General features: G+C 54.3%; 1 protein-coding gene across 3 annotated transcripts; it reads left to right on the forward strand.

Moving 5' to 3' along the window:
• Nucleotides 1-1,499: 1,499 nt before the first annotated feature.
• Nr4a1 (nuclear receptor subfamily 4 group A member 1) lies at nucleotides 1,500-22,631 on the forward strand. 3 transcript variants are annotated; one of them, XM_047548754.1, is made up of 10 exons: nucleotides 1,500-2,298; nucleotides 4,463-4,549; nucleotides 5,122-5,233; nucleotides 7,538-7,577; nucleotides 17,110-17,987; nucleotides 18,822-18,951; nucleotides 19,264-19,415; nucleotides 20,097-20,299; nucleotides 20,390-20,568; nucleotides 21,832-22,631. In XM_047548754.1, exons 5-10 carry the CDS (start codon nucleotides 17,112-17,114, stop codon nucleotides 22,086-22,088), a joined length of 1,797 nt encoding a protein of 598 aa, XP_047404710.1. In that variant the 5' UTR covers nucleotides 1,500-2,298; nucleotides 4,463-4,549; nucleotides 5,122-5,233; nucleotides 7,538-7,577; nucleotides 17,110-17,111; the 3' UTR covers nucleotides 22,089-22,631. The 3 variants fall into 3 exon arrangements, with proteins under 3 accessions (XP_047404710.1, XP_047404709.1, XP_047404708.1); XM_047548753.1 differs by lacking the exons at nucleotides 1,500-2,298; nucleotides 4,463-4,549; nucleotides 5,122-5,233 and having other exon boundaries at nucleotides 7,379-7,577; XM_047548752.1 differs by lacking the exons at nucleotides 1,500-2,298; nucleotides 4,463-4,549; nucleotides 5,122-5,233; nucleotides 7,538-7,577 and adding an exon at nucleotides 14,224-14,381.
• The last annotated feature ends 4,166 nt before the right edge of the window (nucleotides 22,632-26,797 follow it).

Here is a 26,797-nt window from a genome sequence, read left to right on the forward strand (position 1 = left end):
ATGGCTCCAACCTTGGCCAGTGCTTCCTGACCTGTGGCTTTCTGTGCGCCTGAGTGGGCAACTGCTAAGGGAAGAAGGATTTGCTTAGGACAGGAGGGTTCTTTCATTTCCAAGAGGACTCCAGTAAGATGGGAGAGAGACCTTTCAAGCAAGCGCTGCCCACCCCTGGGGAAACTTCTCACTAGGGATGCTTGTGCTTAGAGCTGTGGTCAGAGACAGGTGGGTCTTCCAGGGCTTGGTGGTCACTGTGGTGGCCTGAGTTCTTCCTGCATAAAGCACTCTGTCCATTGGGGAAACCAGGCTCCTAGGGGAGAGGAAGAAAAACTCCACTGGAGTGCCTACTGTGTACAAACCACCTCCAGAGCAGTTCAGTCCTCCCCATGACCACAAAAGGTGCATAATATTTTTATCCTTTTGCAGATGAAAAGGCTGAGACTCAGAGAGGTTAGATGATTTGCTTTATGTCACACAGGAGTATGGAATCATTCCCAAATCAGTGAATCCATCTTCTGGGCATGGCTCCTATCAGCAACCCCTGTCTCTGGAAATGCTTCTCTTGAAGGAGAAATTTCACTCTGCGAGGAAGTCCTTCTCTGTAAGCTGCCCACAGTGTGGAAGCCTGGTGCCCTTTTATCTGGGTTCCTTGCCCCTTTGGGGTCGTACTCAGACCTACAGGCTCAGAGCCAGAGCCCAGTCCTCTCAAGCAGCTGAAGTGCTGTGTGACTTTGGGCACCGCCGAGCCTCTCTGGGCATTACTTTTTCCACCTCTTGCTTAGGGGAAGCCCCATGTAAACTTTATTTGTAAGCCTACTGCCTCGGGCGCTGTTAGAGAGGCCTCAGAACCCTCACCTGGAAACAGCTCCCCCAGCCCGGCCTCCGCGAGGCGGGTTATGTAACAGGGTGTGAGGCGGGTGTGTGTTGGGGGGGGGGGCGTGGGGCGGGGCGCCTGCGGCTATTCCGGGCGTCGCTATTTTTAGCCCCATTGATGAGGCTGCGTCGGCCGCCGCCGGCGGGATTCCGGAGACGTCAATGGGCGCGCGTCACGGTCCCGGCCCGCCCGCCTGCCGGGGGAGGCGCGCCGGGGCTGGGACGGCGCGGGCGGCCGCGGGCCGCGGGGGCGGGGGGCGCGGCCGGAACTGCGGGGCCGGGGGCTTCCCGGGCCGGGGGCGCGGGGCGGCGGCGCGGCTGCTGCAGCGCGGGCCGTCGGCGGCGGCGGAACTGGCGGGGCTCGGCGCGGCGCCCGCGACCCCCGGCCCTCCATGGGCGCCCCGGCAGAGCAGCTGCCCGCCGGCCGGGGCGCGACCCGGGAAAGCGGGGGTGGAGAGGCGAGTTGAGCCCGCCGGGCCAGGTGAGGGCCCCGGGGAGAGGTCCCGGAGAGGCCGGGAGTCTGGCGGCCTTTCGGATGCCCAGGGCGGGCTGGGAGCCACGCTGGGAGTCCTGCTTGGAAACTGGGGAGCGGAGGGCGCGGGACTGGATTCCCAGCGGGACCTGCTGGCCGCGAGTCAGCCCCGACTGCGACAGCCAACGCTTTCGCTCCGCAGCCCGCCAAGGGTGGGGTTTGGCCCGCGAGGGGCGCTGGAAGTGGCCAGGCCAGAGAAATTCCTTCCATTTCCCCGCCGGCTGCGGGGAACGGGTTCCAGGAGCTCCGGATCCCGGCTGCCAGCAGACCCAGCCCGGAGGGACCGGCAGCGTGCCCTGCAACCCTTCGTGGGACTGAGGGGAGCGTCCGAATCCGGGGAGGGTCCCATGGATTCGGGTCGCCGTTGGGGTCTGGACTCGGTCCGTGTCCCCGCAGCCCTTTCTCTCCTGACAGTGGCTTTACACTTGGGAAGAGCGGTACTTCCAGAGTGTGGTCGGAGTTGAGGGCAAGGCGCAACTCCTCCTTAACTTGGGCACATTCGGTTTTTATGCCCGTTTTCCATAGGTTTCATAGGAAGGCTGCCGAGGTGATTTAAATGATTTTTAATTTGGGTTGGGGCTATTATCATGGGCATTTTGGGAAAACGCAGGCCGAGCCATGGTAGGTAGATTCTCAACATGTATATCCAGAGATGGATACAGACTGCTGTGGGACCCCACGGCTTGATCCTAGATCTACTCCAAGTAACATTTTAGATCAGTGACTGGGATACGGCCTACAAAGGAAGCCTGCTGACTCTAGTGACCAGAGATGGGAGGAATGACAAGTGTACAGTTCGATAAAATCAAGACTCTAGACGATGGTGTCTGGGCAGAAGGATGGGCCAAGACCAACAAGATGAATGTGACTGATGAGAAGAGTTGAGGCCCGTTCTGGAGGTAAGAAAATCAGCTCAGGGGTTCAGGCTCTGTGCCTGACTCAGGCCCACCAGCCCAGGCCCCCAGCTTCCCACCTCTACTGGGTGGGAACTGTCAGTCTGTTCTGTGCCATCTTTCCACTGTACACCTCCAAGAAGGTAGGAAGGATGCCTGGGCTCCCTAGCTTTGCTGTTTCTAGAAGTGTAGCCTTGGGCAAATTTTTGAACATTTCTGGGTCTTAGTTACCTCATTGGTGAAATGTGTAGAATAATAAACACTTTCTCCTAGCATTGTAGAACTGAAATGAGAAAATGCATGTGAAGTGCTTAGTAATGTATCTAGCACATGCTAGCCAACAAATATTAGCTGCCATTGTAATTGTTAATATTAGTATGCTCATTTCTAGGTGAGGGCATTGGATAATGCAGACCTTGTGCCCGTGAGGCCACCAGGGCTGCAGAAGGTCTTGTCATGTTGCAAGGTGGGAGTTAGGTTAAGAAAAGACTCAAATACTTTATAGGAAGAGCTAGAAAGGTTTTTCCAGTGGGTTCATTTACAGATAGATCTGGAATCCAGGGCTCTTGACTCAACATGTGGAAGAACTAGCCTGTTGAGTCTACCCCAGAATGCAAGGAATAACTCCTTAACTGGAACTCTCTCCCCATCTAGCTGACCCTTCTTCTAACCCAGCCCTGGTACTGGCTTGTGTGGGCCCTCCCCTCCCCCATTCCATAAACCCTGAGCACCATTGAGACAGAAGGCTGCAGTTGAGACAGACAACATGAACAAATGAACATTAGTCCTATGGAGAGAGTGAAACAGGTTCATGTGGGGCATGAGTCTCTGAGGAGGTGAGTTGTGAATGGAGACCTGATTGATGGAGTGGCACCAGCTAGCCAGACATGAGACAGTGACTTTCTGGGGGAAGATGAGCAGGACTCTACTGAAGTTCAGCCTGATGTGCCACCCCCTTTTGGAGGGAACACTTTCTCTTCCTTCCAGCCCACTCATGCCCGGGCTTCCTGTCTGCACGGTGCTGATTGTAACTGACCTTGGTTTATTCCCCCATTATGAACTCCAAGGGCCCTGGATCTTGGTTTTCTCCTTGGGTTTCCTATTGTTCATGGCTCACTGTCTGCTTTATAGTAGGTTCTCAGTAAATGCGTGAGCTATGACTGTCAAGGATGGAATTTTGATCTGTGTCAGGAGATGGGATCAGATACTTGTTCTGTGATGTTCTTTTCTGGATGCTGGCTGCGTGCCGGCTCTGGCCCCGTTTTTAGATCCAGGTGGGGAGGACACTCAGGTGGTAGTAGTTTATGTTTGGCTACCATTACTCTTCCTCCCCAACTGTGGGCTGGTAGGGAGAAAGGGAGGTTGGGGACCTACAGACCCATTTCTGGGGTTTGAGTGGGTGACTGTCATCCTGGGAAGCAGGGAGCACATAGACTGTTTGCTTTCTGCGTGGGGTTGGACGTGCTCTGGCTGCTCCAGTCTGCCTTCCCTTCCCTCCTCTCCTGTACCCTTCACTTCCTGCTAGTTACACCCACAGGCACATAAAGGGTACTGGTAGCTTTAGAAGGGAGGGCCTCGGGTACTATGTGCTAGAGGAGCTTCCCATAGCCTGTGAACCTGGGGCAGAGGTCATGAGCACAAGGCAACATGACCCTTCCTCCTTCTTGCTCCTTCCATCTCCCATCGACCTCTCTTTTCCCAGATCTCATTTTGGTCCAAAGCATAATCCAACAGCCTGTGCCTTGGCTGGTCCTGCCCTGACTCTGTGCCCAGTTGAGAGAAAGCGCTGAGCAAGGGTGGGAGAAGGGAAGGGGAAGTGCAGGGTGAGGGTACCCTGGCTGAGGGGGGTCTTAGGCACCATTGGGGTTAGGGGGACAGCTGTGAGGAGACTGGGGGGTAGGGTACACATTTGGCCTGTGGAAGGAGAGACCAAGTGCCCAAAGATGGCTTGGAATAGGAACCAGGGTTGGGGTTAGCTTTTGTGTATCCTCCTTTAATTTCTCCTCATAATGTTACATAGCACATGCATATCCAGAACTGTTCAAGTCCCTTACACATATTACCTCATTTTAAGCCTGATGCCCTATGGTTGTTAATTTTAGAGATGGTAATTACAGATTGTCATTTTTATAGGTGGGAAATGTGTGGCAATTTTTTTTTTTTATTGCAGTGCCAGGGATGGAAACCAGGGCCTCATGCATGCCATGCACAAGCGCTTTACCACTAAGCCCAAGAGATTATGTAATTTACCCAGGGGGTAAGTGTAGAGCCAGGATTTGAACCCAGTCAGGGATACAGCATCTGGACTCTTAACCACGCTACCCTAAGTTGGGCCTTCCTATTTTGGGGCTGGAGTCCCATCTCCTGATAGTGCCCATTGGTCCATTTGGAAGACTGGGCTGCCTGAAATGGGGCATGGAGAGCTTGCCCTCTGTGGGAGGGAGGCTTCAAGGGCTGGAAGGGGATCCCTTTAGAAAAGAGGGGCATCTGCTCTGGCCTCACAAATAGTTGCTTTCTCTGCCTATCAGGTGCCTTTTTGTGCACTCCAGGAGTGGGGTAGTGGCTGGGGGGCTCCGTGGGCCCATGGATCTCTGTGACTCTGAGATGACTCAAGTGATTCTGCAGCTCCTGGCCACCCCTATCACCAACCACCTAGAGTTAATCGCCTGGGGCATAGGTTCTCAGGCTCTGATACCAACCTAGGGAGGTCCTGGGGCTGGCCCATTCCCCTTTGTGGTCAGGGTCCCACCCATGTGTTGCCCAACTGTATTGTCTCCAGGGGATGTCTTTGCTGGCTGGATTCTCTTTGCTCATACTCTCCCTCCGTAGGCCTCCACCATGGACAGAGGCCAGCCCCAGCCCCCCCCTGGTAGCCCGGCTCCTTCTGCCAGGCCCTGAAGGCCGAGGGAATGGTGTGAGTGTCACCATTCCATCCAGAGTGGTAAGTGCCTGTTGCTGTCCTTTGTGTACCCCTGAGACCTAGAGCAGGTGGGGTTAGGGGGCAGAGGAGGATGTGGAGCTGCCCAAAGCGGATGTGGTTTGGGGACTGGAGGGGGAAGCCCTACAGAGGTAACAGGCAGGGCACTGCTCAGCATGGGGAGATCTGATTTCTTCAGAGTTGGGGGTGATGCGGGGGTGGGGATGGGGAAACCTTATTTTCTTAGCAGGATGGGCTGGAGACTTTGGGCCCAGGTGCCATGGGCTAGTGAGGCAGCATGAACCTGGTTCCAGGAAGCTGAGGCAGTAACTCAGGGCTGGGAGTCTGGGGGGTGGACGTAAACATTGTGGTGGGGGCTGACCTTTATTCAGGGTAAACATGCACCAGGAGAGTGCATGAAAGGAAGTCCCGAATCATTTCTCTCTCCCCAAAATGGAGGTGACACCCCTTGTTACCATGGCAGACCTGTTGGTACTGTGGAGTCTGTAGTATGGAGAAGTAGCCTCTATGAATGGGGAGGAAGGGACAGACCCTCCCCTGTTCATCCAATATCATTGAGAAGGAAAATTCTGGCTTGTGGCCATAGCCAGGGCGTTCCTTGACCATCTAGCTCACCCCCTGCTCCTACAGGTGAGAAAAGCTAGTAACCCAGGGGAGAAATGACTTTCTAAGGTGCTGAGATGAGGATATGGAGAGCCAAGCCTAGAGGACCCTTCCTTGTCTGAGGGTACTTCCAGAGAAGGCCCAAGCTGATTTATGAATATTTTAGTCAACTTTTTTGCTGTTTGACTGAAAGACCCAACCAGAACAATTGTAGATGAGGAAAAGTTTATTTGAAGGCTCATGGTTTCAGAAGTCTCAGTTCATAGATAGCAGCTTTGGGTTCAAGGTGAGGTGGGACATCATGGCAAGAGTGTGGCAGAGGAAAGCGACTCACAGGATGATCAGGAAGCAGAGAGACTCCACTTACCAGATGCAAAATATATACCCCAAAGGTACACCCCAATGCCACCTCCTCCAGCCACACCTTACCTGCCTTCAGTTACCACTCAGTTAATCCCCATTGGAATTAATTCACTGATTGGATTAAGGTTCTCATAACCCAGTCATTTCTCCTCTAAACTTTCTTGCAGTGTCTCATATATGAGCTTTTGGGGGACACCTCATATCCAAACTATAATAATGGGTGAGAGAATGGGATTTTCACCAGGCCCATCCTCTGGGGACTTGAGGTACTGGGATGGGGCTGTGGGCAATGTAGAGCAGGTTACCATGCCGGAGGGAGCTGGATATGGGTCCTGGGATTCCCTCTTTCCATGGGACAAAGGGTCATTTCTGAGCTACAGCTCAGTCTTGGGAGAGCTCAGATGAAGCAAGAGCTGGCCCAGTGTCTCCCCCAGCACATACCCACAGCACTGTTGCCTTGTGCAAAGCTGATGTTCAGGGTGCAGAGAGTCCCAGAGAGGTGGCTGTGAGGAGAGGACAGGGCTAGTCTGGGTGGAAGGAGGGGACATCCTGGGAAGCAGGGCTTCTGGTGCTGGGAGTTGGGCAGAGTGTGCACCTGGCTTCCTGCTGGCAGCAGGCTCCCTGCCACCAACCTTGGGCTGGGGACAGGGAGAGGAATTACTGTAAGTGGAAGGGGCAGGTGTCCCTGGTCAGTCAGAGATCTGGACTTGGGAAGCACGTGAGTCAAGATGACAGCACTGGCCAGTTGCCTCCCTCCACTCGGGCCCCACTTCTGCCCCTAACTCAGACCTGGCTTCCTGAGCACCCTGCCTTTCCTCTAGGTACACAGCAGTCCTGGTGGGCAGAATTTCTTGTGTTTACCCTGTTGTCTGGGTGATGGTGGTGATTGGGTGGAATTCCCATGCTGAATATGCTGCCAAGGCCACCCTGAGGGGCTGCCAACCAGGGCCCCATGAGTGCTGGAGCTGTTGGTCTTGTGACGTGGGCACCGTCTGCCAGGCCCGGGCATAGGCCCAGGCATAGGCCCAGGGTCACGCTCACTCCGGGGCTCCCGTCAGCTGACTATTTTGGGCTCTTGCTGACCTGGGCCAAAGTCAAGTCCCAGCCAAGAGGGCCCCAAGGCGGCTCCCCCCATCCCCAGAGGCCGGCTCTGGTTTCTGCTATATAAACAGAGGAGGACACGCTGGCTTGGAGACAGTTCCACATCCAGAGCACGCTCAGTCAGTGCACGGCCTCAGCGGGGGAGGACAGGCTGCCTGGCCATCACAGCTCTCCCCGCAGGCCTCCCTGAGGCTGCCTGAAGAGCCCCCACCAACCCTGGATTCATCCTTTGTTGTCCAGGATCTCTGAGGGTTGGAGCAGATCCAGAAGAGAAAAACTGGTGAGTCTTGGGAATGGGGACACTGAGGCGCGGTAGCTGGGCTGTTTGGATTGTTTTCCATTGTCACTGCCTTGCCATACCCTTTGACCTTGAGAGGAAGGGGAAGAGGAGGCCGCATGGGCGTCCCACCATCTCGAGGAGTGAGAGTGGCTACAGTTGGGTGATAGGAGTTGGATTTGGATATACTCTGTGATTGGGAACTGGGAGATGTGGAAACAGGTGACAGCAGCTCTCTCCTTTTTCAGAGATTGTCCCCAGGGTCTCAACCGTCTTCTTCAATCCACCTGGCCTGGTTGAGGCACCAGTCTGCTCAGGCAGGAGAGGGAGGCTGGAGTGAGTTTGGTGACCATCAGAGTACCTCAGGAAGGGTCCCCTGCTATTGGGGACTGGGTGACTGGCTGGGGGCTCGGCTCCCTGCCGAAACTCATCCCTGCTTGTCCTCTTGTCCATGCATCTTCCCAGCTGCTCTTGGTGTCCAAGAAGCAGGACTAGAGCAAAGTCTGGCAAGTCCCCCAACCAGCTTGCCACAGACATGCTCCCTGGGCCCCAGGCCAGGGGCTTTGGCCCAGCACCGAGTCAACAGCAGCTCCTTACGTGGGAGGCTCTTATACTCTCCTTCTCAGTTCTCAAAAAAATTTTTTTCCCCTTTCTGAACGTGAGTCTCTAAACGAATCCAGAGGCTGTGACTAAAAATACTTTAACAATAGGAAAGTGCATCAGTCTTTCCGGTTGGAGCTTGTTATCTCAGGGTTTTTATTTTGGAATTGAAATTTTGCCCATGGAGGCTTGGGTGGAGATCTTAGGTTGGGGCAGGGGAATTTGGTGGGTGTTGATGGTCTGCAGGGTGCTGGGAAGCCTTCCAAGGGGTGAGCTGCCAGGAGCTGAATAGACTGAGGCATACCGAGATTGCCAGTCTGAGAAGTATGCAAAGGAGCATGGGGCAGCCTTTCCCATAGGAACTCCATAGTCTTGTCTGTGCTTTCCAACTCTGTCTGGTTGTTCTTCCTGAGGTCTGACCTTATTCCTGTATGCTGTATGTTAAGGAGGTGGGGTAGAGAAATGACTAGACTGAAGATAACCTCAGAGGCCATACCCTGACTTTAATTAACCACTTTTCTCCAGAGTATTAATTGAGTACTTGCTGCATACAGAGCCTGGAATTTTCCCAGGCTGGGTAGAGGCCTGTGTCTGGGCATACTCTTATTTCTTTTCACTCAGCATGAAGGGGGAGAAGTGGGGATGGGGTTACTGTTTATCTCTAGTCCTCAGGGAGAGCTGCTGGCTCCCCCGTCTAGGTGAGGACCCTGGTATGTTCCATCCTCACCTGCCTTGTCTGCCAGCACTGGATTCTGCTGCAAGTCCCTAGAGTCCAGGCCCCTGACAGCACTCCATTTTGATGTTGAGAATCTCCCTTGCATTATCAGTGAATTCACTTCTCCCATCGTGACTTACCATGTTTTCTGATGGGGAGAGAGTCTTGGAGGTGGCAAGAGGGTGGCCCTAGGTCATACAACAGGCTTGCTGGCCTCTGGTACAAGGTGCTTCTGATAGCTCTTTTATCTTTTGCCCCTGACAAGAGCTGTTGCACGTGGGGGTAGCAGTGGCTGACCTGCCTGCATCCTTGGGATCCTGTTTTGTGGGGAGGTGAGCACATGTGTGGGCATGGCAGGGCTTGGGAGGGGGCCAGGAGATCAGAACCAGATATCTGGGCCTGACCCTTCACCTCCAGTTCCCACAGCTGCCCATGGGAAGCCCCTGAGGTAGCTCTCAGCTCTTCCTGGCCCACAGCACAAACCTCCCTGCCCACTGCCAGGGCAGGAAGAGGAAGCGGCCAGGTCAGGGCTGGTAGTGGGCCCTGGGGCTGAGGAGGGGAAGCTCCTGGGGCTGCTTCTCCATGGGAGGAAGCAAAGCTCACTCCCTCTGCTCACCCCACGGGAAAAGCGTGGAGGTCCATGGGTGGGGAGGGTCTTGGTGAAAGTGGGGCAAGTTCCTGCCCCTGCTCAGCAGGGCTGGGGCCGGGCTGAAGGTGGGTGGGGGCAGCGTGGGAAAGCGCTGTGCAGTTCTACTTCCTCCATTCCCTGCTTACTCAATTCCAAGCCCACCCTCTGGGTTGAGGAACCATGGTAGCCACTGGCCTGCCCTGACTTCTGACTGCTGAGGATGCATCAGAGCTCCTCCTGCCAAGGTGCGGAGTCAGTGTGCTGGTCTTCATGTTGTGCACACGTTGTCGGGGGCCAGTGGGTCTGAGCATGTGAGTCTCTGGGCCCCAAACATGCTGACCCCTTTCTGATACCACACATTGTGGTGCCTCCCAACCCTAGTTGTGCTCCAAGTATCTGTTGGTAGACCAAATGCATAATGAGAAACAGTCACTCTGATTTCAGAAACACACTTGAATCAATTTGTGCTGAGTAAATTCCAGCTGCATCTGCATTCACTTAAATAAATGTGTCTCTCCCATTTAGGTGTGGCTATTTTTTAAATAAGCTTTTCATGTGTGGGGGGCATGTTATATACATTCAGAAAAGTGTACACACCATAGGTGTAAAATCTTTATAGTTTGATGACTTTTCCAGAGTGAACACATATTAGATCATCATCCTCCAGATCAGGAACTAGAATGCTTTCAGATCCACCAAAGACCTTCTCCTAGGCACCTGTTACAGGCCATGTGTGTATACCTGGTTTTTCTAGTGTACTTCCAAGAATCAAGGCCTATGAGGCCAGAAGCCACAGCCTTGGAGTTCAGAGTCAAGGCAATGGGTCAGCACAAAACTGGGAGTTAGAGGACCTGAGTTTGAACCTGCTCCTGAGCTTCTGTTTCCTTTTTTATAAAGTGCAGACTGTGATTATAAACCTGGAAGTGGTGGGGTGAATGTTAAGTGGAAGAATCCAGGCAAAGTGCCCTAGCCCAGGGTCTGACCCTTGGTGTAACCCTCTCTGCTGCCCACCTTCTCCCCACCCCAGTAAGAAAGTGCTTATTATTAAGGGTTGGGCTGGTCCAGGATGGTGGCAGGAGCATCAGCAGGGAAGAGGAACAGTGTGGCCTGTGGCTGAAAGAACACAAGTCGGTGGTGGGAAAGATCAGCTTGAGGCCAGGATGGTGAGGCAGATTGGTCATGGTGTCATGGTGTGGGGGCCTGACTGGGTGGGGCTGGCTCTTGTTTCTGACAGGACATCCCTCCCTGCCCTCCTGTGTGACACTGCCTGGCCTTACCTTCTGTCCTAGTCTTTAGTATATGCGCTGCCGAAGCGAGCACTGCCCTGGTCTTTAGATGCCTTTTGCATCATTACCTGTTCCCCCAGTCCACCGCAGTAAGCTGTTCATTCTGATAACCTGGGTGTCTCCTGAGGGTTTCTGGTCAGTCTTGGACCAGCTTTTGCTCTAGGCCTCCTAGTTTGCATCCTTTGTCTTTCCTTGGAGTTCCACCTTAGCCGGAGCCCCAAGCCACCCTCCTGAGGTCCTCTGACCCGCAGGAATGAAGCCTGGGAACTCCAAGCCCTTTTCATTTTTCTCTCCTTTGTGTTAGGTTTAGGTGCTCCACACTGGTACCTACATGGGTGGCCCGACTGTTTTCACAGAGAGACTGCTTTTTTTCTCATTATAGTACTTATGTGAGGAGTGTGGTATGTTTAGAGCTCCTGGCAAGCATCCCCTGCCTCCAAAAGTATGGCCAGATGGCAGCTGCAGTTCCTCACCCTCTCTGGCTTCAGGGCAACCTCTGCAACCTGCAGCAGATGGACCAGGGAGATGGACCAGGGCTGCAGACATGGGTCTACTGATGAGATGCTGGGATGCTCAGAGTTAGACTAGGTCCCTGGAGAACTCCTTACCACACTTGTGTTCTCTGGGGCTGAGGGTGGGGCCTGCCCTGCAGAATGGTCTGTGCCACTTACTACGAAGGCAAAGGGAGGAGTATGCTGGAGCTGAAGGTGGACTTCACCCTCAGGACTCAGCAGAGGCTGGGCTTCAGCACAGACTAGTCATGCTATGATAATATACCTGTTTTTGCTGGATGGAGGGAAGAATGTTGACTTGGCTGGTTTTGCTTACATATTAAAAAGGTTTTTATTTCCTGAGGAAGATCCTGTTGGGATGGAGGGAGGCATCCTGACCTGGGTGGGAGGCCAGATGCGGAGTCAGAAGTGACACAACTGGGGCTGGTTTCACCAGCACAGACTTGTGTGCTCTGGAGCAAAGATGCCGCTCCTCTTGGAACCCTTGGAGCCTAATCTGCAAACTGGAGGACTTCAATTATAGTAGTGGTTTCCAAATTTTTAAAAAGCTGTATTTATTTATTTATTATTTTAAAAAATTACCTTTATTTTACACAGAAAGGATTCCTCAAAAATCCAAGCAAAATCTTGTGCAAATCCTAAGAAAAAGAAAAACAAAACTGACTGAATTGGGGTGAGGTCCTGAGTGGTTTCATTTGGCACCATCCTATCCACACTTCACCTTCACCCTGGTGGCCTTGAAGGTCTTTGGAAGATGGTTTGGGAAAACCCAGAGCTCTCTCACTTCTTCCATGTTGAGATTGCATGCTGGCTTGGGGAGGTTCTGGTAGTTTCTGACCAGATCCCTGGATGAAATCGGTATCGGATGAAGTCTGCTCCGTTTGTGGCAGACAGTGAGAATTTAGAAAGAGGAGACACTCTAAGAGTGATTTTCTTTTTCTTCCTTTTTTTTTTTTTGGTGCAGTACTAGGGATGGAGTGAGGGCTTTTCATGCTGGGCGATTGCTTAGCCACTGAACCTATAACCCTGGCGCCAAGGGTAGTTTTCTTTTCACTTTTTGTGGTACTGGGGGTTGAACCCAGGGGCACTTTACTACTTTACCCTACCCTTTTTATTTTCTGAGACAAGGCCTGGCTAAGTTGCTTAGAGCCTTACTAAATTACTGAAGCTGGCTTTGAATTCGTGATCCTCCTGTCTCAGCCTCCCAGCCCAAGGGCAGTTTTCTTCGTGGGTGTGGGCCAGAAGGTCATTGGGTGCACCAACTTGGTTTGCTGCACCAGTGAGGTGCTGTGGGCTGGGGTTGGCAATAAGAATGGGGAGATCTCAGAGATGTTGCAAAAGAGAATTTAAGGACAAAAAGAAAGATTGTACATGGGGTATCAGGAGTAGAGACAGGGTGGTGACCAGGGGGTGCTGAGATGATAAACTGGAATGGAGGAAATTTGAGGTGCTTGTGGAATTTTGGAGTAGACAGAAGTGGGGCTGGAGACAGGTGTGGAAACTTGGGATGGGAGGTAAGAGTAGGAGTGAGGCGTCCAGGGCAGAGGAAGTGCCACAGGGTGACCAGAGGAGATGAAAGTGGGTTCAGTGGAAGCAGGAGCTCTTGCTGGGGTGGACTAACAGTGGAGAAGGGGAATGGGTGTACCCTTGTCAGTGTTAACCCTTCTTCCTTCTCCTCTTAACTCGACGTGGGGGTGCCCCAAGCTTGGGGCAGGATGGGGATGGAGGGGTAACATCTGGACCAGGGAAGGCCTCCAGGTGGCTGCAACCTGGCCTGGGTCCTGATACAGTTCTGGCAGACCTTTCCCTACTCCGCAGGCGGGTGGTAACTGGTCAGAGCTGCTTTCTCCTCAGGTGCTTGAGGTGGGGTGGGAGGACAAGTGCTCCCTGATCACAGAGGGGGCGGGCATTGTTGGATGTAAAAAGATACCCCAGAGATGCAGACCTTGGCCTTGGGTTCCACCTCAGTATGCCATCACCTTGCTGTGTGACCTTGAGCAAGTGCCATTATTTCTCTGAGCCTGTTTGTTTATAAAATGGGGAAGAATTGGCACAAGTTTGAAAAGATTTCTCAGGCTCCACCCGGTTCTGAAATTCAGTAATTTCCCAACCAGGGTGCATTCACCCTATAAGGGGCTGGAGGAGACTGGTGAGAAACCAAGTTCAGCTGTGAAGCACAGCCCATTGGCAGAGTTTGGGCATGGCAAACCCCCGCCCTCGGGAAGGGATTTTGCAGGTGAGATTGCCAGTAGGGTATAAGCAGGGCTCTTAACTATAGTCCCTGGGGCAACATCTTAGGCTGGGACACAGCTGTGGAAGACGTGGTGTCCGGAGCTGAGGTGGGGGCTTAGTTTCCCCAGTATGTGTCCCCGGGCTGCCCTGGCCGCCCAGCAGCAGCAGAGGGCGACACCCCAGGCCTCTGGGAAGGGTTGGGAGGGTGCAAGGGCGGGGCGGACACGGGTAGCTGGAGGGACCCAGCGCTGCCGGAGGATGAGGGAGCGATTCTGGTTCGGGGATGCCCTACTGTTGTGTCTCTAGAGCGCCCTCTCCTCTGGCTCTGGCTCTCCCGGCTGGTTATTTTGGACCTGGGGGCCCAAGACCTGGTCTTGAGTCGGGAGAGGGGGAGCCCAGGGGGTTTGGGAGCTGCTATTTTTAACCCACGCAGCGGGCGCGGGGAGACTATTTATAGATCAAACAATCCGCGCTCCCTGCGTCAATGGAACCCCGCGTGCGTCACGCGCGCAGACATTCCAGGCCCCCCCTCCTCGCCCCGCCCCCTTGGGCTCCCCGTCCCTGCGCCTCCCCCTGGCCGCCAAGCGCCGGAACCGCGCCGCCCCCCGCGCCCTTGTATGGCCAAAGCTCGCCGGGCCGCGTGCGTCAGTGGCGCCCCCGCCCCTCCCCGTGCGTCACGGAGCGTTTAAGAGGAGGGTCCGGCTGTTTCGGGGAGCCCCAGTGGCTGAGGCTGTGAAAGTTGGGGGAGTGCGTGAGAAGGACCGCGGAGCGCACTCGGGACCAGGCTGCGACTTGGGGCGCTGGTCCCGGGCAGGGGGAACAGGAGCCTGCCGGGTAGGTACCCCCGTGGGGAGTATGCATCTGTTTTTAGGGGTGGTGCATAAAGGAGATGGGTGTACGCGCGGGCAGAAAGGTGGTTGTAGGGTCGATTTGCAGGGAGGGCGGGTATGTAGTGCAGCTCTGGTGTTGAGGGGTAGTGACTGGAGCGGGATGAAGACCCAAACTTGAGTGGAATCTACTACTGGACGTGGGGTTGAGGTGGGGGACATGGGGGCGGGGTGTGCCTGCAAGGTGGAAATCGTAGGGGTTGGGGTTGGCGCCGGGAGTGGGGATTTGTCCAACAGGCAGCTGGCCTTAGTTCAGGTTGCCCAAGTAGGCACACGGTGTTCTGGATTCGGGTACTGATGGGGTCTCATTAAGGCGGGGAGAAGGTGCACAGTAGAGCTTCGGCTTTGCTGGGATCCATCTGACTCAGACTGGAATTGGATTTCCAACGGGTTTCCTTTCCAGACTGTCTCCCCATGCCCCCGTTTTTTTTTTTTTTTTTTCTTTTTTCCTAACTTTTTTTTTTGATCACTTCAGAATCTGTAGCTTAGTTTGCAGGGATTGGCCACCCTAAACTTTCTGCCTGAATTATTTTTGGAGACCTTTGGGTTACTGAAGGAAATAGCTAGGTTGGTGGTTGAACTGTGCAGGACTGCTTGTTGTGTGCCGGAATAAGTTTTTTTAGGGTGAGGGTATCTGGAAGCACAGAAAGGATTGTTTTGGCTGTACTTTGGATAGAGTGTGTGTGTGTGTGTGTGTGTGTGTGTGTGTGTGTGTATGTTTGGGTGTGTGTGATAGATATGTGGAAACCCTTGTCCTTGGGAATCCTGCTAGTAAGTGAAGTTGCTTATGTTGGAGTCTTAGTGTGGCACTACCTAGAGGATACCCCCCCATTCTGGCCCCACATGCTGGGCACCTTTGCCCCTTCCTGCAGTGGTCCCTGTTGGATCTTGCAGGTAGGGCTGCAGCCTGAGGCTTGTTCAGCATAACAGGTGCAAACCACATTGTTGCCAGGACCTGCCTGAAGCGGATTCTCCCACTCCTTCCTCCAACCCCGCCTCTTCCTTCTCCCTGTGGACTGGTCACCCCCCTCCACCTCCTCTGAGGCTAGATGTAGGTTCATATCTGTGTCTTTCAGTACCTGCTTGTGGAGGGGGCGGGGGTTAGGTTGTTGTGGGGGTTGATCCGGATGTGGGCTGTCCAAGTGGAGAAACAGGATTTGAATGAGGCTGGAACAAATGCCCAGTCCTGTGTGGCTGCCACCTTTCTTCCTCCACCCCAACCCATCCTGCCTGGGCTGTCCTAGTGCAAGCAGACGTGGCCACTCTTCTTTCCCCTCACTGTATTTCTGTGAACAGTGCTGCTGGGCAGGTGGGACTGAAGCTTCAAGGGGCTCTGTTGTCTGGGTTGGTTGTGTGTCAGACCAGGGGTGAAGCTGCCCTGTCCAGGGCCCCTGCTGATGGGAGAAGGGCTGGAACCAGAGGACTTCCTGGGCTCTAGTCCAGGAGGTGGTAACAGCCTTTGCCCCATCACTGTACCCCTTGAACATGGTACTTGCTGCTCCAGCTGGGTTTCTTAAAATGGAAGTGGGGAGGGAGACTGTCCTGGAGCCTCCTGCATGATTTTGGACCAATCTGCAAACTTAAGGGTCTCCCCTGAATGATACTGTCTCTTCTTCATCTGTGCCTCAGGATTGAGGGGTGTATAATCCCCTTTGCCAGAGCCTCTGGATGCTTCATAGCAGAAACTGCTTTAGTGGAAGGACCCAGGCAGGGGAAGGTCGTTTTCCTTCCACACACCAAGGGGATCCTTCTTTTTAGCCATCTTAAGTCTTCTGCTGGACTTTGAGAATTCTCTTATACATATAACCCTGGGGAGCAGACAAATTCCTCTTAGAGACTGTCAATTCTCTCAGCTCTCTGACCCCATCTCAGCCTCCCTTCAACATAAGGTCTGGAGCCAGGTTACCTGATTCCTGAGGTAGCTGAGGAGGCCTGGATTCCCTTATTCTTTGCTTCTGGGAACATCCAGGCAGTACAGAGGAGGTGCCCAGCCTCAGATGGTAGAACTGGGATGTGTGTGGGATTTGCTGCCTTTGCTTGGCATACAGTTTGGGGGTGGGGATGAGGGACAGGCTTGGATGACTGTGTTGCCACTTAGGCCACCTTAGACAGCTGGGCCATCACTCTGAGCTCCTCTTCCATTTCCAGGATGTTCATCTTCCCAGGCACTCTGTCGGGAAGAGAAGGGGTATCCAGTGGCTGGGGTGTGTCTGGGAATATTCCCAGGAAGTGCCTGGTTGGAGAAAAAAATGAATTTGCTCCTGGGGGCTGGGCTGAGGCTCTGCGGGTTGCCTCTCCCACCCACCCCCTCCCACCCACGCCTTCCCTGGGAGGGGAGGGGCAGAGGCTGGAGGAACACAGCTTCCCCCTGTTCCAGCAGAGAAATGCTGGCTGGATGCCTTCCCAAGGGTTCCCAGGCCGACTGGGGTGTGGCTGGCCTTCCGACTGAGCCCACTCAGGCTGGGCCACTGCCCAGTGGCTTTGTGGCACATGGCTTGAGATAGTGCTTGGGCCAGGGATCAGGATTCCTGAGTTCTGAGGTGGGCTGGGGCCTGGTGCCTTTCCCATCTCTAGGCTTGCCACCTGGCTACCCTGGGCCTGTTTTTTCAGAGTAGGCTCCAGATTTCTCTCACTGACTCCTCCCCTCCCCTCCTTTGTGTTTCCTCCCTCTCTAGAGATGCCCTGTATCCAAGCCCAATATGGGACACCAGCACCAAGCCCAGGACCCCGTGACCACCTCCCAAGCGATGCCCTGACCCCTGAGCTCAGCAAGCCCACCATGGACCTGGCCAGCCCTGAGGCGGCCCCGGCGGCCCCCACTGCCCTGCCCAGCTTCAGCACCTTCATGGACGGCTACACGGGAGAGTTTGATACCTTCCTCTACCAGCTGCCTGGGACAGCCCAGCCATGTTCCTCGGCCTCCTCCTCCGCTTCCTCCACATCCTCATCCTCGGCCACCTCCCCTGCCTCTGCTTCCTTCAAGTTTGAGGACTTCCAGGTGTACGGCTGCTACCCTGGCACCCTGAGTGGCCCACTCGATGAGACCTTATCCTCCAGTGGCTCTGACTACTATGGCAGCCCCTGCTCTGCCCCATCGCCATCCACACCCAGCTTCCAGCCACCCCAGCTCTCTCCCTGGGATGGCTCATTTGGCCACTTCTCCCCCAGCCAGACTTACGAAGGCCTGCGGGCATGGACAGAGCAGCTGCCCAAGGCCCCTGGGCCCCCGCAGCCACCGACCTTCTTCTCTTTCAGTCCTCCCACTGGTCCTAGTCCCAGCCTGGCCCAAAGCTCCCTGAAGTTACTCCCCTCACAGGCCACACACCAGCTGGGGGAAGGAGAGAGCTATTCCATGCCAGTGACTTTCCCAGGCCTGGCACCCACTTCCCCACACCTGGATGGCCCAGGGATGCTGGATGTGCCTGTGACCTCAACCAAGGCCCGGAGCGGGGCTCCAGGTGGAAATGAGGGCCGCTGTGCTGTGTGTGGGGACAATGCTTCGTGCCAGCATTACGGTGTCCGCACCTGTGAAGGCTGCAAGGGCTTCTTCAAGGTATGCTACTCTCAGCTCAGTGTTCCGTGGGGAGTGAGTGTGGGCTGTCTCTTACCCCGCTGGGTCTGTGGTAGGCTCCCTTAGTTTCTCCTCCCAACTAGTCTTGTCCCATTGAAAGGGGGCAAGCTTGCCAGTTGGGCCACTTTCCTGGGGACCCACAGATGCAGGTATGGTGAAGGTCCTGTTTCCTTCACCAGGACACAAAGGGGCCCATGGGACTGCAGAGAGCTGGAACAGGGGGTGTGATGTGGCAGAGGGCACAGGCTGCAGGGTGTCCAGGGAGGAAAAGTTCTAGTGGACAGCTTCTGGTTCTTCCCTGAGCCTCTCCCCCACCCAGGTCCTGTTGGGAAGGGGGCCCCAGGCACTCGTGTTCCTGGCATGAGATGAAAGGATTTCAGCAGAGAGTTAGGTTCTTGAGCGCTGGGGGTGAACTTGGGAACAGGCTGCATGTTTGTTCCAGAACTGGGTGCCTGTTTAGCTTCCCATCCCCACCCCCAGCTCCTTGGCCCCCTCCTGTCTGCCCCATGGAAAGGGCAGGCAGACACAGGCGTATTAAAAAGTACAGGTGTCTGGAGTGCCCGGGAGCCCCTCACTCCTAGCCTTGGGTCCTAGGGTCTTCCTCCTGAGGCAGAAACTGCCCCCAGTGTCTCCAGGACTTTTCTCTCCTCCCTGCCCCTCCATCTCTCCCTCCCTTGCCACCCAAATGTTAGAAAAATAGCTATGAACAGAGAGTGCTTTTGTCTGCGTCGACAGCAGGATCTGGACGGTCCCCTCCCCTGTCCTTCCCCCTCCCCACCCCACACTCTGACAGCTTGTTCCGTGTTGCCCCCCCAGCGCACAGTGCAGAAAAGCGCCAAGTACATCTGCCTGGCAAACAAGGACTGCCCTGTGGACAAGAGGCGGCGGAACCGCTGCCAGTTCTGCCGCTTCCAGAAGTGCCTGGCTGTGGGCATGGTGAAAGAAGGTGGGTGGCAGGATGGGGCCCAGCAGGGCAGAGGTGGCCTGACAGGGTGGGGCATGACAGGGTCCCCAGGCCCATAGCAGTGGACATTTCTGGGTCTTATCTTCACCCCTACCTCTAGGCCATGGGCCTGACAGGGAAGGTGATGTCCACCTGCTTGGATGGTGAGCATGGTGGTGGGGGAGCCTGGTAGGGAGCCTCGATCTTGAGAACTGGTTCCTGAGCCCTGTGCTACTTGGGCATTGGTGTGCCCAGCATGGACCAAAGGGTTCTTCCTCAGGGCCCCTCTTTGCTCATCTGCCCATTTCTCTGCAGTTGTCCGGACAGACAGCCTGAAGGGGCGGCGGGGCAGGCTGCCTTCAAAACCCAAGCAGTCCCCGGATGCCTCCCCTGCCAATCTCCTTACCTCCCTTGTCCGGGCACACCTGGACTCAGGGCCCAGCACTGCAAAACTGGACTACTCCAAGGTGAGGCCCTGCATGCTCTACCTGCTCCCGCTCTGGGGAGTGCCACTGCGAGTGCGCATCAGGAAAGGCAGGGGTGTCCAAGGAGGGACACTCCAGTCCACTGGCAGCGGACTGGAGAAGAGGAACTGGATGGAGAAATGCACCCCGGTGGACAGCCACATAGAATCATGGGATGCTGCCACCTCGGTGGCACATGCCTCTAATCCCAGTGGCTCAGGGGGCTGAGGCAGGAGGATTGCAAGTTCAAGGCCAGTCAGCAATTTAATGAGAACCTCAATAACTTGGCAAAAACTTGTCCTGAAATATAAAATAAAGGGCTGGAGTCGTGGCTCAATGGTAGAGTGCTTGCCTAGCATATGTGAGGCACTGGGTTCGATTCTGAGCACCACATAAAACTAAAGAAAATAAAGATCTGTTGACAACTTAAAAAATATAAAAAAATAAATAAATAAATAAAAAGGACTTGGGGGTGTGGCCCAGCCATGAAGCACCCTTGAGTTCTGTCCCCAGTGCCAAAAAGTAAAGTAGCCCCAGTCCTAGGTTGATGTGTGGGAAGCAATAGGTGAGTGCATGGGCCCAGTCTGGGGCACGTTCTCACTCCCAGATCTGGCACGGGGGCACCTGGCGGGTGGCTAGCGCGGGCCTGGCCTGCAGTGCTTACCCCTCCGGATCACCCTCCAGTTCCAGGAGCTGGTGCTGCCCCACTTCGGGAAGGAAGATGCTGGTGATGTGCAGCAGTTCTACGACCTGCTGTCGGGTTCGCTGGAGGTTATCCGCAAGTGGGCAGAGAAGATACCTGGCTATGCTGAGCTGTCTCCGGGCGACCAGGACCTGTTGCTGGAGTCGGCCTTCTTGGAGCTCTTCATCCTCCGCCTGGCCTACCGGTGAGCTGCCCACCTTCCTCCGGGCACCTTCTCGGCTACTTTTGCTCATCAACCACTCTGAGTCTTGAATTTTGGCACCTCTACCACCAGGTCTAAGCCAGGCGAGGGGAAGCTCATCTTCTGCTCAGGCCTGGTGCTGCATCGGCTGCAGTGTGCCCGTGGCTTTGGCGACTGGATCGACAGTATCCTGGCCTTCTCACGGTCCCTGCACAGCTTGGTAGTTGATGTCCCTGCCTTTGCCTGCCTCTCTGCTCTCGTCCTCATCACCGGTGAGTGGCTGTGTCCAAGCGGGTGGTGTTGGGCCTGATTGTCCTCAAGAGGCACTGTCCCAGCATCGGGCAGGATGGCATCTCGCATTTCCTGGGCTTCTACATTTGCTGTGTGCTCAAACCTTGCGAAGTGGGGACTTCTGGAATTGGAGAGAAGCTTGGCTGCATCTGACTTCAGTGCCTAGGCCAGCCTTTGAATGACCTCAGACTGCTCAAGATAAGGCCACAGGTGTTGTGTATTTGGCATAGGTTTTGGTTTGTTTTAAAAATCTCCCTGTCAATTACACAGTATACAGAAAAGTACACATGATAAATTTTCACAAACCACACTTGTATAACCAGCACCTTGATCAAGAGACAGAACATGGCCAGCACCCCAGAAGCCCTTCTTGTGTCCTGTTTAATCACTGATTTATTGGAGGTGACTGCTGCTCTGACTTCTGACAGCACAGACTAGCTGTGCCTGTTGTGGACTTCAGTACATGTAGTTTGGCAAGAATGGGCTCAGGTGTTAAATGGAGAGGTTTTCAGATCTCTATCTTACAAAGCATCAGAATCTGCCTCCAGTCCCTTTTTCACTTGTATTTCACAGGGGACCTAACCGTATAGAACAAAGTCAGAATTACTGTGGGCTGAAGAGGGAGGCAAGGTCTGAGGCCAGCTCTCCCTGGTGGTGGCCCCAGAATACTTCTGCTTGACTCCAGGGCCTCCCAGAACAGTCAGGGAAGAAACAACCTGACTAGCCAGACTACCTGGGTTAAAGTTTTATTCCGTTTTTCTGATCTAAGGCAAGTCATTCAAGCTCCTAAGCCTTGATTCCTTTCTAGGAATAAGAGGATAAGGAGCATTCCTGCTGGAGGCTTCTGATGAGGTTTGAAGATGGAAAGAGGATCTCAAGTTCAAGGCCAATCTCACTAACTTAGCAAGACCCTAAACAACTTAACTAGACCCTTTCTAAACAAAAATAAAAAGGGCTGGGGATGTGGCTCAGTGGTTACATGCCCCTGGGTTCAACATCCAGTACCAAAAAAATAAATAAATAAAAATAAAACGGACTAGGGGTGTATTTAAGTGGTAAAGCACCCTTGAGTTCAATCCCCAGTACTGAGGGAAAAAAATGATGAACTCCTGTAGGGACATGCTTTTGCAAAGTGCCAGAGGAGTGAGAGGAACAATTGGTGGCCACACCGTGGCCTGTGGGAGTCTGGGTCTTCAGAGTATCTGGTCCTCAGCTGGTTGGTTAATCCTGCACCTTCCTTGCAGATCGGCATGGGCTACAAGAGCCACGGCGGGTGGAGGAGCTGCAGAACCGCATTGCCAGCTGCCTGAAGGAGCACATGGCGGCCATAGCCGGTGAGCCCCAGCCAGCCAGCTGCCTGTCTCGTCTTCTGGGCAAATTGCCTGAGTTGCGAACCCTGTGCACCCAGGGCCTACAGCGCATTTTCTACCTCAAGCTGGAGGACTTGGTGCCCCCTCCACCCATTGTTGACAAGATTTTTATGGACACACTGCCCTTCTGATTCCAACCCTGAACGCGCATGCACATGCGTGCTCTTATGCCACCCCACGTGCCTTTAGCCCACGGATCCCCAGAGCACCCCCATAGCCTGGGCTCAAACTGCAGACTGACCCACCTCCTCACCTGCTCCAGGAGGTCAACAGAGAGCTCAAGCCCTGTGGGAGGGGGATGCATTCATGGGGGTGACCCCACTGTCTTATTCCCCCAGCCCAACCCTGGCCTTCATGTTTTTTGTAAGATAAAACATTTTTAACACTTGCCTCTGTGCTGTAAATAAGCTTAATGCTGCTGTAAATACAGGAAGGAAGAGGTTAAGTGGGGGTTGGGAAGAAGGGATGGGGCCCCCATCTGCCTGGGCAAGCCTTTCCAAGCCCTTTCTTCCCACCCTCCTTCCACATGTACATAAACTGTCACTTGAGGAAGAAGACAAATGACAGATTCTGACATTTATATTTGTGTATTTTTCCTGGATTTATAGTATGTGACTTTTCTGATTAATATATTTAATATATTGAATAAAAAATATACATGTAGCTGAAATTGAGATGGTCTGTCGCTGACATCCACTACATATACCCCCATAATTACCTAAGAGATAGGATTGGCTCTGGATAAACCCTTGATATCTCAGTTTACTCATTTTTAAAAGGCAGATTGTATTGGCACCTGCTTCATGTGGTGGTTATACCAAGCACTTGTATAGTTTCTAACATGGGGCAAGCTCCACTAATCTTGCCCAGTTGGTTGACGGACTGCAGGGGAGGCTGCCTAACCCAGCAATTAGAGCAGCAGTTCTAGCAATAGCCCTGGCTTCAGGTCTCAGGGTGTCACAGTTCCTAACCTGGGGCAGATTATTCTATGTTTTGTTTGTTTGTTTGTTTGTTTTACAGGTCTGGGGATTGAGCCCATGTCTTTGTGCATTTTAGGCAAGTGCTGTGCCACTGAGTGACACCCCTAGCCCTCTCTGATTCTTGGTTTCCACATCTGTGAAACAAAGAGTAGATCCAGATGCATAGAGCTTTCAGGATTAGAGGAGTGTTTGTGTAGCACCTTCATGGTCTGGGTAGAAGTGAGCCCCGAATGGTAGCAGCTGGTGTTACTGAATTTAAGCTTTGTTTCATCCTTGTTCTCTACATTCCCCTTGATGCTGCCTGCAGCAGCAGGATCCATATAGCCAGTAGCCCTGGCCTTCTTGGCCTAAGTGTTCCCATGTAGGTTCTCAACCCACTCAGCCCTCAGTTGCTTTGTCTGCTGGCTTAAATGGCAGATGCCTGGTCTCTTCCCTCAGAGACTCAGATTTGGTGATGGGCAGGACCTGTGAATCTGTACTTTTAGCTACCACCCAGGTGCTTGTGATGCAGGTAGTTGGTGTCACCCTTTTGAGAAATATGAACCTAAGTTGATAGCAACCTAAGACCCAAGGTCGCTGGTCACTAGGCAGGACCCAACTCCCTCTCTGTGCTCAGTGCCCATCCAGCTTCATCATTTCCTTCTTGGACCTGGAAGGATCCCTGAAGGCAGGGCTCTCACACCTGTTCTTCACTACCACCATTGTCCCAGGACCTGAGTCTCCACCTCCATGGCCCTGGGAACTGGCTGGATGAGGGGCACCCCAACTATGTGATGGTTGGACAAAATAGGGCTCTACTCTGGAGCAGGGGAGACATGAGGGCCTCCCTCAGATATTCAAGGAGCCCCCAACCACATGCCCACTTGGCTTCTGGGAACTCAGGCTAGCCTCAGACCTTTCGAAGAATCCATGTGTGGCTGGGTGGGGAAGCCAGGCCTCAAGGGGATGGTTATGACCCTTAGCAGAGATGTGAACTTGCGAGCATGCGTCCCTGGCTCCCGAGTGAGCTTTATCAGCAGAACCAGCACCTGGCAAGGGTCGTCAGGAGATGGGCCCCTCGGCCTCCTCTACTTCCTCACTGCTGTAGGAGAAGCCCCCTTTCTTCACCAAGCCTCCATTCCCCATTTGTTCGGAAGGGAGGTGAGTCTGGTGACAATGCCTCACTTCAGGCCACTCCCCGTGTGTAGGGGCAAGGTAGGGTCTGGGAGGCAAAAGGACCATAGTACTTGGGTGCTTGGGGTAGGTGGGAGGGTGGGACAAGGGAGAATCTTGGTTCCTGTAGTTTTCTAAGCCAAATTGCGATGATAAATATCTACTACTAGCTTGGTCCTTGTCATGGAATATTTATTTCTAGCCCTCACTGCCACCCAGTGAGAAAAGCATGTGCTCCCATCTCACAGGTGGGAACACAGTAGTGTGGTCAAAAGGAAAGACTCTGGAGTCAGACTACCCGGGTTCGAATCCTGGCTCCAGGACTGGGGGGTGTGGCTCAGTGGTAGAGTACCTGCTTAGCATGCGCATGCATGTGACCTTGGGTTCAGTTCCCAGCACAGCAAAAAAAAATCAATCGATCCTGGCTCCAGCTCTCGAAAGCTGTAATATTAAACAAGTTCATTAAAGTTCCTTAACTTTTCTGTGCCTCAGTGTTTTTATCTACAAATCAGGGGTAAAGAAAATCTATTTCATGAAGTTGATATAAGGATTACACGAGTGAATACACTTCAAAGTGTTTCAAGTCAGGTGTGGTGGTGCACACCTGTAATCCCAGGTACTAGGGAGGCTGAGGCAGGAGAATCTCAAGCTGGCAATTTAGCAAGACCCTGTCTCAAAAGTAAAATAAGATTAAAGATGTAGCTCAGTAGTAGAATGCACCTTGGTTCACAGTCCCCAGTACAACAAAAGGAAGCTCCTAGTGAAGATGGAACTAGGACTGTGACATTTGGGGTGCAGGGCGTGTGTGGTGGGCTGGCTGATTCTCTAGTCCCACCCCGCCCCACCCTCCCCACCCAGGGCTGGAGCCTGGAGGCAGGCCCTTTCTTTCCTCTCAGCAACTGCAGGACCTGGCCTCCACATCTTGCTAGGGGCGAGGAGGGTGAACAAGGGGGCATTGAGGCTGGTGGGGCCTCACAATGGCTGCTCTGTCCCTGCTGGCCGGGGGCTGGGCCCGTTTCCGATGGGGACAATAGTCAAAAGGCAGTGACGCGACAGGGCCTGGAATCCCGGGCGGGATTTTCCAAGGCCTCAAAGCCTGCTGTTTGTCCTCACATGGAGACCCAGGAAGCCTGCCTCCCTGTCTTCTCCCACCCCACCCACCCACACTGGGCCCAGTGCCCAGAGGCCTTGACCCACTCCCCAGCCCTGAGGTGCCACTGTGACTTGGGAAGGATGGCCTGAAGTCCAGGTTCCGAGGGGGAGCTCTGTGCCGTAGGCACTGTGCCTGATGGCCCCTCCTTGGGGCCTGGGGTAGAAGACACCTCACATCTGGCTCAGCCACAGGCCTTGGTTATGGAGAGGCAAGAAACTTCTGAAGGCCATAAGCAACCACACCATAGTCGAGCTGTGCTGTCTACATGGTCCACTCTGCACCAGGCACGTTCAGCTGTGGGGCAGTCCCCTCTATGATTGTAGAGGGAAGCCCGAAAGAGCCTGTCAGAGGTGGGAGGCTGCCGTCTGTTAACTGGACAGTGAGCAGTGAAGACTTGACAGCCACGAGGCAGTTGTGTTAGGTATGTCAGAGTTGTGTCCTGACCCAGGGCAATGCCGGTGGCCAACACGTGAGGCTGGGCCTGGGACTCCCAGGGAGTTTTAGCTTAGAAATCTGGGTGAGCTCCCACCTCTCCCACTGACTGCAGCAGAGACCCCAGGACTATTGGACTTCCTTGGAGGATGAGGCCAAACAGGTGAACCTTGGTCCACCCTGCTTCTAGCCCTATCAGGACCTGACCTTACAGCCCCACAGCTCAGCTGGCAGCTGTTTTGTCCCCCAGAGTAGCCAGTGCTCAAACTCAGGCTGTGGGCTCCGCCCTGAGCTCTGCCTCCAACCCTACCCTAGTCTCAGCCTCTCAGGTGAAATTCTGCCCAGGTCCTTCCCTGACCCTAGGCTGGAGGACTGCTGGGTGAAGGCCTAGGCTGGCTAGTGGGACTTAGAAATCTTCAGCCCCTGTGGTGGGTAGAGGAGTCAGTACCAGGCCAAGGAAAGGCTCTCCTTACTACCTAGTGTTTGCTGCCCCATCTGAGGGCAGGAGACCCATTACAGGGTCCCCAAATGGACTCAGAGGTGGCCTAAGAGCTATGGGGCCCTGGAGATTCTGGCTGAGGCCTCCCACCTGCCACCTATAGCCCCTTGTTCTGCTCCTCCTTTCCACCACCCTGGCTTCCCCTCACCTCCTGCTGGGCCCTCAGCCTGCCAGGCTGGTGGGGGGGCACTTCAGGTCTCCTCAAGGTCTGACCCAGGCACTGGCACTGCCCAGCCTCAACTTAGGACCATAAATCAGACTCAGTGTGGCTGCGGGGGCTGGGGGTGGCAGCTGGGCCAGGGAGGGGAGCGTGGCGGGGGGGCCTGTCCTGGTACATGCTGCGTTAGCAGGGAGCAGTGCCCAGCTCCAGCCAGGCGGGCAGGGTGCTGACTGGTGTTGCCCTCCTAGCTGGGGGCCCCCACTAGGGAGCCCAGCCTTGGGGTAACCAGCAGGAAAACTAGACCCCCATTCCAGGGGCCCAGGTAGCTGGGATATCTTGAGGTTAGACAGAGATGCCCCCTGCCTGGATTGAAATCAGAGTCAGAAAAAAATCCCCCAGGGGATAAATACAGACCTGCCCCTACAAGGGTAGATAAATAGTTCTTCCTTTTCGCAAGGATAGTC

The sequence above is a fragment of the Sciurus carolinensis genome, chromosome 4 (assembly GCF_902686445.1).
Source record: "Sciurus carolinensis chromosome 4, mSciCar1.2, whole genome shotgun sequence".
Taxonomy (NCBI): domain Eukaryota; kingdom Metazoa; phylum Chordata; class Mammalia; order Rodentia; family Sciuridae; genus Sciurus; species Sciurus carolinensis.

What these genes read in the sequence shown, in the direction of transcription:
- Nr4a1 (XM_047548754.1), top strand. Translation starts at nt 17,112, where the DNA reads ATGCCCTGTATCCAAGCCCAATATGGGACACCAGCACCAAGCCCAGGA. An exon ending in GCTGCAAGGGCTTCTTCAAG is followed by an intron (nt 17,988 to 18,821) that starts GTATGCTACTCT and finishes TTGCCCCCCCAG; the next exon opens with CGCACAGTGCAGAAAAGCGC. An exon ending in ATCCTCCGCCTGGCCTACCG is followed by an intron (nt 20,300 to 20,389) that starts GTGAGCTGCCCA and finishes CTCTACCACCAG; the next exon opens with GTCTAAGCCAGGCGAGGGGA.